This window comes from Erigeron canadensis, chromosome 8 (assembly GCF_010389155.1).
Source record: "Erigeron canadensis isolate Cc75 chromosome 8, C_canadensis_v1, whole genome shotgun sequence".
Classification (NCBI taxonomy): Eukaryota; Viridiplantae; Streptophyta; class Magnoliopsida; order Asterales; family Asteraceae; genus Erigeron; species Erigeron canadensis.
In genome coordinates this window covers 5,446,612-5,457,227 of record NC_057768.1, presented here as the reverse complement: position 1 = coordinate 5,457,227, position 10,616 = coordinate 5,446,612, and the positions used below count along the sequence as shown (strand labels likewise).

The 10,616-nt window shown below is 32.1% G+C and overlaps 2 protein-coding genes across 2 annotated transcripts; one reads left to right on the top strand and one right to left on the bottom strand.

The window, feature by feature from the left end:
* The first annotated feature begins 1,765 nt into the window (after positions 1–1,765).
* LOC122578657 (pto-interacting protein 1-like) lies at positions 1,766–4,938 on the top strand. The gene is made up of 6 exons (XM_043750663.1): positions 1,766–2,423; positions 2,907–3,164; positions 3,249–3,421; positions 3,513–3,592; positions 3,679–3,826; positions 4,300–4,938. Exons 1-6 carry the CDS (start codon positions 1,868–1,870, stop codon positions 4,648–4,650), a joined length of 1,566 nt encoding a protein of 521 aa, XP_043606598.1. The 5' UTR covers positions 1,766–1,867; the 3' UTR covers positions 4,651–4,938.
* A 2,297-nt stretch (positions 4,939–7,235) lies between these two features.
* Positions 7,236–7,615, bottom strand: LOC122580533 (polcalcin Bet v 4-like). Its single transcript, XM_043752806.1, has one exon. The coding sequence runs from the start codon at positions 7,585–7,587 to the stop codon at positions 7,339–7,341; it is 249 nt and encodes an 82-aa protein (XP_043608741.1). The 5' UTR covers positions 7,588–7,615; the 3' UTR covers positions 7,236–7,338.
* Between the last annotated feature and the right edge of the window lie 3,001 nt (positions 7,616–10,616).

Sequence of the window (10,616 nt, the reverse complement as noted above, 5' to 3'; positions counted from 1 at the left end):
TAATATAGAATTTATCATGTTACTTAAAAAGTTAAATTCAATGTAATTGTCATACATGGGCCAGATTCAGAAGTTAAATTTAATTTGTTTAATATAGTAACATCATACATAAAGTGCATTAAATTTATGGCAATGATATTCACAGAATATTTTTTAGCGATACATAACAAATTATATGTATTTTGTTACACAAATATATATAATTGCATTAAACATACATCATTATGAATGATTAAATGATATTATCACTCTCTTTAAACATGAATATCTCAAAGTAAAATCATAACATATTTAAATTTGTTGTTATATTAAAAAACTTTTGTATAAATACACTAATCATTATGCTCAAATTTAAAATACATAAAAAAAAGCAAGTTGAAAATAAATAAATTTATAATTACTATGGTAAAGTTTCTAACCTTTTTACCTTTCTATCCCTAAGACCATTCTTAAAGGTTGGCGATACATGTAGATGAAAGAAGCTGACTCTATTAGTGAACTGTTATGGAGGTTGTGGTGATAGCTCGGTGAAATAGTCATCGGCTAAACTGATCACCGAGGTGAAAAAATCATACTTTTCTTATATATTATTATTTTATATTATAGAGAGAGTGAGAATAGATGAGAAATCAGATGATAAAAAGAAAGAGGTTGATAACAACAAACACGTGGTCCCCTTTTTCTTTCAAAGTTTATTTCTAAGGTGTTAGATGACTTGTACCTTTTGCTTATAATATTGTACTATATATAATATATATTCTATTTTACAAATTAGTTAGACAAGGTTTGGGGTCCAAATGATAGGTGAATGGTTAAGGGAAAAAGTAAAGGTGAAAGAGATTAGAAGGAGAAACTGACGTGGCAAGACAAAATGTAGGTGAAATAGGTAAACGGTTACGAATGGTCTAAATTGAAGATATTAGAAAAAGCCTCGCACTTGAAAATCACCCTTGACAACTTACGGGTGTTTAGAAAAGAGGATTTTTGTGTATTTTTTTTTCCTTTCAATAAATCTAAAGAACATATTAAATATGTTCAAGAAAAAACATACAACAATACCCAAATAAGCATTGTTGTTGCATTCGAGAAATTACAATAACATTTAATTGAGGAGTATGCGCAATTTAAACCATTCATGTCTTAGATGAAACCTAAGACTTCCATAACTACTTCAAAAATCTATTTATACAAATGTAGAAAGTTTTATTGGTGAATAACAACTTGCTTTTAAATGTTTTCTTTATAAATACAGTAAATATATTATGATTATTACCATACTTTACTAATTATAGGCAGAAATGCTTGGTATTTATTAAATTAAGTTTTATTTATCAAATTATTAATACGAGTAGTAATCATAATACACTATGCATTATGGATCACCTTTATAAAAAAACAAAAATAAAAACAATTGTGTCTTTGTCTTTGTGTGTGTTGTAGCTTGTCTTAATAACCATAAACATAAAGAATCTCTTTCTTCAACCTTCACACTTTTATTCCTCTTTCTTTTATGTCTAATGAATGAATGTATGAATTATCCCATCCATCTCTCTTTCTTTTACCTATCTCAAGGGACCATCTATCTAACATCATCTATAACACACACATATAGACATATGTGACACACACCCTTTTCTCCCAACTAATTCACTTAATTTAATCTTTTTCACAGACCACCTACATTATAATACATATACATATATACACATTATTATAAGTATTATATATTCCGTTGAAAAATAAATATATATTCTCTTCTCCACTTCCAAGCAATCAACTTGTTCTTCATATCTTTTTCCCATCTTTTTCTCCCTTTTTAGTTTATTGTTTTTAGTGTTGCCATCATCAAGATTTGGCCTTATTCCAAATGGGTGTTTCCAAAATCACTTCTACACAAAACCCACTTCCAATTACATCCACAATCTCAAATCTTGAAGATGATGATGGTGAAATCTATCATTACAATGAAGAAATTAGAAACCATCATAATATGAAAGTTAAAAACTTTTTGCAAAAAATGATTTGGGATTTTGGTTTTGCTTGTTTTTTTCCAACAATTGCTAATAAGTACAAAAAAGATGAAATGAAAAAGAAAATAATGGTGAACAATTTGGAAAACAATAAAGCATGGCTTCTTGCTGAGTCTGGCGGGTGTGTTACAACAACAACAAATGGTGAACCACATTCTGTTCATTCATCTTTTAGATTTAGTTTATGTTCACAAGTTGAGCTTGAATCAATGAGTTCATCTGCAACTGTTTTGATGGTGAATTTGGATAATGGTTTAATTGAACCAACAAGATCTCAAGAACTAAAATGGACAAGAATTGAGTCATTGGAAAGAAGTATTTCACCTGTTGCACATACTTTGATTAGATTTAGTTATGCTGAAGTCATTTCTGCCACTAATAATTTCTCTAAAGGTACTTGATTGATTTCCCTAATTTTAATTTTTCTAATTTATTTTACTTTTAATTATATTTTCTTTTGTTTTTTTATATGTTTATGTTGTGACATTTTTTTGACATTTGACCAATTTTTTTGACCTGGAAAATGTGAATGATTAATAATTAAAAAAATGTAACAATTATAATATAATGTTTGCTTGTTTAATTTCCAACCAAACCCATATTGATATTGCATTTACCAAATGGTCTTTTAGGTGACTAATCAACAGAATGTCATAATAGGTTCTAGTGATCTAGTCTTATGTTGCACAAATTGTAATTATATTTATGAATGTGTCTAAATGATTGCCCCTTTCTTCAATAATAAAAAACAAAGTATCAATTTTGCATTCAGATATTTCACTATGTTTAGAACATAGTACAAAGTGACAATATTAAATATATATTTGAAATTTAGGTTGTTAACACTTTGAATTTGGATTTATTGGAATTGGGCAGGGAGGGTTTTGGGAAGAGGTGCATTGAGCTATGTGTTTAAGGGAAGAGTTGGGATCTTGAAAACTGCTGTTGCAATCAAGAAATTGGATAAAGAAGATAAGGAGGCACCTAAGGCTTTTTGTAGAGAATTAATGATAGCAAGTTCTCTTCATAGCAATTTTATCGTTCCACTCGTGGGGTTTTGTATTGATCCAGAAGGTGGTTTGTTCTTAATCTACAAGTACGTTTCAGGTGGAAGCTTAGAACGGTATTTACGAGGTACTAATTCTTTGACTTTTTGTTTTTGTTCTTGACTGTTAAAGTTTGAATCTTTATTAAATTAAAAAAATACCCATTTTGTAGAAACGAGAAATGGTAAAACTGGCGGATCAAAACTTCCGTGGTCAGTAAGATATAAGGTTGCTAAAGGTGTTGCTGAGGCTGTTAGGTATTTGCATTATGGAACCGAAAGATGTGTGGTTCATAGAGATATTAAGCCTTCAAACATCCTTTTGTCTTCAAGAAAATCACCCAAGGTGAGGAAGATTTTCTCTAGATTATAGTATATGATATGATCTAGATGTTGTTTTCTTAGAAGTATGATTTATAGTTTACTTGGTATTGCAGTTATGTGATTTTGGTTTAGCTACTTGGACATCTGCTCCTTCGGTTCCTTTTCTGTGCAAAACTGTGAAAGGGACATTTGGGTAAGTTATTGGTCAAGAATTTGCAGGCTTGATTGCTTTTGATAGATTGTGAGAACAATTGACTATAAGATGGTTTCATTTCATAGATATTTGGCTCCTGAATATTTCCAACATGGGAAGGTATCTGATAAAACCGATGTTTATGCATTTGGAGTGGTTCTTTTGGAGTTGATAACAGGACGTAAGCCAATTGAGACTAAAAGAGGAGCCGGAGAAGAGAACTTGGTTTTATGGGTGAGTTGTTGCTAACATTTTGCTAAAGTTGGTCCTTGAGCTTCAGTGATTGTTGATGTCTTTAATCTGGTTAATGCAATTTGTGGTCATAAGTCTCTGTTTCAATTGTTTCGTTGAACTGTTTTATAGTTATGATTATTTAGGAGAAAAGGGGTGGGATTTAGAAATGGATTTCTGCAATATTGATTACTCTTTGCAACCAAACGCCACTAAAATTACCTAGTTTTCTTTAGCTTCATACAGCTAATTATGTGATCCTGATCTGATTCATCCAGTTGTAGTAATCATTTTAGAAACGCTCATCCGGAGACCCTATTTCAACTACTAGCATTTTTTAATAATATCACAGCTCAGTTATTTACATATCTTGTTGGCACCAAACTTTAAAGACTTGTATTCAAAAACTCTTGTTTTTTGTTTTTTTTGGTGAAATGTATCTGTTTACTAATAATATCTGCTCATAAATTCTGCAGGCCAAGCCACTATTACAACAAGGGTCTATAGAGAAACTACTTGATCCCTGCAACAAGTTCACGGAAAGAAATTTAGACCAGATAGCACGGATGATACAAGCTGCAGATGCCTGTATAAACAATGAAGAATCAAAAAGACCAAATATGGATGTAATAATCTCAATCCTAAATGGAAGGACAAATTCAACAATCAGGACAAAGCCCAGTACTCCTTTATCTTCTAGCAACTACATTGGTGACAGTTACCCACAGATTCGACAAACAAATAATGACATGAAGTCTCATTTGGCTCTGGCAATGCTAGGCGTTTCAGAATTTGAAGATGACTACGATCATTTATACTGTCGATGACCGATATAGTAGAACAAAGAATCTATTTTGAAGTTACAAATAATTTATCTGAATATAACCCAAGTACAGGAATTGAAGATTCAAAAAGGTTATTTGGAAGTTTGTAAATAGGTCTTGTAGTTGAATCAGCATGGTAAAGAAAAAACTAATTTACATGTTTGCATATTTGATAGGCTTGTTAAGGTAGGTTTTTTTCTTTCGGGTTTTTGGTTGGGATATATATGATTTTTTCTTATTAATCATGTGTTTAGTTTGGGCTAATTCATTGTTTTGGCCATTCTTTACATAGATGTTTTTCCTTTCAGAAAAGTGCTATTTGAGTTTACTCATACAATATGACATGTTAAAGCTAATGGAGGATTTATATATGTTTCTGTATAATGCACTAGCAACTTTCTTGTTTTCTTTCCTTGTCTTTCCTCAATAGCAAAAGGTCATACAAGAAGTTGTTTACTTACATGCAACATGAGAAATCCATGTAGTGTCTCAAACTTGGACGGTTTATCCATACGCAGGATGGTAAAAATATCCATACAACTATATCCGATGTTGTATCCGATATCCGAGCCTGGTTTGACTGGGAATCCTCGAGTTGACCGGGATGCGAACGAGGATGGGAAACCATGATCTCGATCCCCATACCCGATATCCGAAATTATTATATGTATATATATAGGTTAGGAATTCCAAAAGTTACAGGAATCCTTAGAAACTTGTTAAATTAAGTTTGATAATTGATTATTTGCAGTTTTTAGATTTTATAATTATGTAGAGACATGAATTTATATCCGTTATATAATTATATGGACACATGGGTTTTACCTACAATTTTTTGCATCTGGATTTACATATTTAATATTTGTCTTTATCTTAAAAAAAATATAAACAACCTTTGTATTTGACACCCAAATAAATCTAATCTTTTACATTGAATTTTTATTCTTAAAAAAATTATGTACCACTAAAATATAAATCAAACGAAAAGTACGTGGGGCTCGGGGTTTAAATTAACCCCATGAGTGTCCATGACAATATGTGGTCACATGCGCCTAATTAGCATAGAGATTAAGAAAATACAGTAGCTTAGATGGAGCTCACGTGCCATGTGGGCTGCTAATATGTTACAGGCTGTGGCTTAGATGCTCTATATACGGGGTCATTAACATGTTGGTAAACGGAGAAGTTTTTTTCCTATTCAGTTTATCTAAAAACAACGTATTGTTAGTTTTTAACACACCGTATAGAATGTGGTCTAACCAAATTATTCACATATCATGAACGGTTTGTTTGTACCTTTTGATCCCCAAAAAATATCACCTAATTAAAAAGACTCGTACGAGTTTTCCTTGAAACATACCCATAAATCCTAATTAAATGGTTCCCTGATGTATTTTCAAACCCATAAATCATAACGAGTTTTCCTTGAAACATACCTAATATATTTTGATTTTAGTAACTAAGTTTTAGGTAAAATAAAATAAGTAAACAAATAAAACAATAGGTTTTACATCACTGAAAATCACCGTGCATCCTAAAAATCATCGTACATCAATTGCTTGGTGAATCTTCGTGCATCAATTTAACTATGATCTAAGGGTTTACATCTTAACTTATCTGTTTTACATTAATAGTTGTTTTATAATATCCAACCCCTTAGTAACTATATATGTAATGTATTTACTAGTTGAGTAATTGCCAATGCGACGGTACCTGTAATGGTGGAGGTGGTGGTGGCGATGATAGGTAGCGGTGGAGGTTGCAATGTAATGATGTTGGTGGTGGTGGTGATGGCGGAAATTAAAGAATAGCAACACTAGCTTGGAGAGAAATTAAAGATGGCGGGTGAACTTTGCAAGGAAACATTTCATGGAATTCTATTTGGTGGCGATGGGAATGGTCTCATGTGAGCATACACTTCTAACGTGATGAGAAGGTCTTGTTATTGAAAATTTTAAGATTTTGCTCATATATTTAAAACATAATTCTGCTAAAATTGTAAATAATGATAAAATCCGCCAAAATATACTAAACAGAAGCCTACGTGATGAGGCGGAGTCGTGGAGATGATGGTACCTTTACACCCTTTTGCTTTTTCTCTCGTTTGTCTTTGTGGAAGTAATTTCTCTGTCTTTAGGTAGAGAAATTAAAAACGGTCTATATCCAGCCTCTTTCATATTTGATTTATACAAGGATTAGGAATTGTTGTTATTGTATAGAAAATTTAATACACATGTTAACTCTCTATGTTTGAAAGAACTTACTCTCAACATTTATATACATAGTCGTATTACTAGCACAGTATCCGATCAATGGGTCGGTGTTCGTGTCGACGATGGTGTGGTGATGGAGTGGAGAACGACTGTCGGTGGTAAATGCGGCGTCAAATGGTATAGATTAATGAGGTAAATGTAATTGATGTAAATAGTTAATGGATATATTTCAAAAAATAAAGGTTAATAGTCCAATTCAATCATTGAAGGTATATATTGCCTATGTAATTTTCAACATGAATACTATTCTTTTAATAAGATAATATAAATAATTTATATCCGTAACGATATATATTACACTTTTTACTGTTAACAAAATTCAAAACTCAATACGACCTGAAAATGATAAATTATGAATGGCATTGCCAAAAACAATATCTATAAGTCGTAATCGTAAATAAGATATAGTAATAAAAGCTTAGAAGATCTTGCCAAGATCCTTCATTAAGCCTCTGTTTGCATTATAAAATTCGGTAAACTCTTCGTAAGATATGTACCCGTCTCCATCCGTATCGAGTTCATCCATCATGGTTTGGACTTCTTCGGGTGACACCGAGCCAAGGATCTTCAACGATTTTCCAAGCTCTTCCGCAGAGATTTTTCCGTCTCCATTCGCATCAAACGTGTTGAAGATCCGGTCACGCTCCGTCTTGTCCTCGTCAGCCATTGTGGTTTAATGGTAGAAATGAATATTGTAGATTCAGGTAATAAGTTTTATACTTTTTTGGCAAAAATTGTTTGGGTTGGAAAGATTAAGAACAGGATGTTTATAAAATGGTTGCAAATGAAATAAAAAATTGTGGATGCCCTTTGAAGACGGGTTGCCTTATGTTTCTAAGGTGAAATATATTTTAATATAATTTACTAAACAGGTGATAATATGATCAACATTTAACAAATAAAACTAATACGAGTAATATTTACTAAACCGATGATAATTATGACCAAAAGTATATTTACAAAACTAGTTATAGTTTGTTCAAACTTGATCTCAGTCTCTCAGACCAAGAGCCTCGCGCGTTCTTCTGAAAAGTTGTATTTCTAACAGTCAATAACTAAGTGAGTAACATCCATTACCATTTTTATGCTCGGTCCCATTTATTCCATTTACGTTTGTGTAAGGGGGACGTTGAGTTTAATATTGTTCTATCGTACTATTGGGTTAGGCACATGCCTAAAGCCCAATAGTTATTTGGGCCCCCAAAATTTTAATATGATAGAATTAGATTAAGAGTCTACTGAGTTTCTTCTAAAAATTTAATTATTTAGGGCTTCTCCTTGTCTAACAAAATAAGTAATTGTTCTTTATCTATACTCCCTTAATAAGCAAACTACTCCACCCCCTTTTTTAACACCTCTACCTTTAAAATGTCTTTTATGCTCTCCTAATTTACACTACCCTATTTTTTCTCCATCACGCTCATTACACACACATACGTTCATCCGATTTCCGATTTTCTCTCCCTCCCCCCCTTCTCTGATTTTCTCCCCCCATAAACACCATCCACCACCGCCCCAAATACCACCATCCACCGCCGCAATCTACCTTCTATGTACGCTATCCCCCCATAAACACCATCCATCACCGCCCCAAAAACCACCATCCACCGCCGCCGGCTTATTTTTTTTTTCTTTTTCATCGCCGCCGCCCCACAAACCACCATCAAACTACCGACGTTTTTTTCTTATTCCCCGCTGCATCGCGCGGGTACAACGCTAGTCTCTGAGAACAAGAATAGTTTCAAGCATAATCATTTTTCTTGTAATTCCAAATTACATTACTCCCCTAGACATTCAAAGAGTCTCTACAGCTCTACTATGATTATAGTATTCAGATTTATAAAAGTATGTTCATTATCTCTATTTCTTAATTCTCTATCTCTTGCTCTATGTAATCTCTTGCTTTCTCTAAGATCTCTTTGTTCTCTCTTGTTGTCGTGCACCACCAAGCTCACTATCCACCATGCCATCACCACCACACACCACCAATCCTACCACCATGTAAGTTATTGTTTTAATAATTAATCTGTTTATACTGATGTTTTATTGTTTTTATTTTAACTCGGAACTTCCCTTTGATTAGTGTTGCGTACTTGTTGGTATTAAAAAATAACATTTTTTTGGGATTTTTTAAAATCTTTTTTGGGAACTTCCCAAAAATTAATCTCGATTAAGTCCTATAAAAAACTTGAGCCAACATTGTTTAAGATATAGATAACCTTATCTCTACTCAATGTAGATCAACTGTTTCATTTCCGGTATATTTATGCACTTACAATATTTTTAGGAGCATTGCCTTGTGTAGTTCACCTTATATTCTTGTAACTTCTCATATTAGTCTTTCCGAAATATAGGTAAGTTGGAGATTAGATGGTGTAGAGATATGTATTTATGTATTTGTTGATATTTGTTTAAGGTTTATTTGGTATTTAGCTAATAGTAAGAGTCTAATAATGTTATTAGTTACTTTTACTTATCTTTTGTATTTAAGCCACTTGATGGCCTCACTTTCAAGGTTAATGAAATAGTTATCATTCACCGATTCTTTTCTAGTTCTTTGATTTTCTCATGGTATCAGAGCAAAATTCTTGATCCATCAATCACATTTCTCATTTCAATTTTAATCACAATCCATTCTTTCCTAAAACCAAGTATATTGTTTCTTTTCTTAGTTCATCAATTGGCATAGGATTATTTCAATTCTATGTTTATAGGTTATATTTAATTGGTTGATTCACAATTGTTAGCCGCCATTCAATTTTTGATGGAACCATTCACTTTTTTGCTACCACCAATTATTTGTATTATTTGCTCATCGATTTGATTCTAGCGGCCATTCTATTCCAAATAGTTCTTTTCCAATTTCATTCTAAGATTTTGGGTTAGTCGATTCATTTCTTCAATCCATTTGTTGAATCTCTCTCTCTCTTTTTTTTTTTTATCCAATCTAGCCATCAACCGTATCATATTGGCCAGTTGTTTCAATTTGTTAGGGTTCTTCATTCTTGTGTTCTTTAAAAAAAAAATATCCGGCCCTTTTAGTTTAGAGACTTTATTCCACCGAGTTTGTCCATTGAAGTTGCCATTGAGTTTATCACAGAATTTGTCACAGAACTTATTCATAGAATTTATTTACATAATATATTATAAAACAGATATTTCCTGTTTACATTTTAAGTTTCAACATTTATTTTCCTAAAATGCCCATATATCAATTCTATATTTACCTAACACCCTTTCTCTCTCCTCAAATATCAACCAATCATTTTTTTTCTCTCCTCTATATATCATTTCTTCCTCCAATTCATTCAAAATCTTTTATCTCAAAAACCGTACATCGATAAATTATAAAAGTTATATGGGTGTTCTTAAAATTTAATGTTTTTTCATTAGAGATGTCATTTAATATACTTTCAACGAATTTTTAAATCCGAGGGTGGAGCTTGTATGCTTAAGGCATTTGGCTATCACACTCTATGACCTATCACCCTCACCATCTCACCGCCGCAACACACGGGTACTTGCTCTCGTTTACATAACTTATTTTAGAGAATTTATTCCACACAGAACTTAAATCTATATAACTTATTTCAAAGAACTTATTCCACACAGAACTTAAATCATTTTAGATTGTTTATATTCAATTCTATATGTTCTTATTCGTATACTTTCAAGTATTTTGTTTCATTTCCGCTA

Coding starts and splice junctions, on each gene's coding strand:
- LOC122580533 (XM_043752806.1), bottom strand. CDS start 7,587: ATGGCTGACGAGGACAAGACGGAGCGTGACCGGATCTTCAACACGTTT.
- LOC122578657 (XM_043750663.1), top strand. CDS start 1,868: ATGGGTGTTTCCAAAATCACTTCTACACAAAACCCACTTCCAATTACA. Junction 3,165..3,248: donor CTTAGAACGGTATTTACGAG/GTACTAATTCTT, acceptor CCCATTTTGTAG/AAACGAGAAATGGTAAAACT. Junction 3,593..3,678: donor ACTGTGAAAGGGACATTTGG/GTAAGTTATTGG, acceptor TTCATTTCATAG/ATATTTGGCTCCTGAATATT.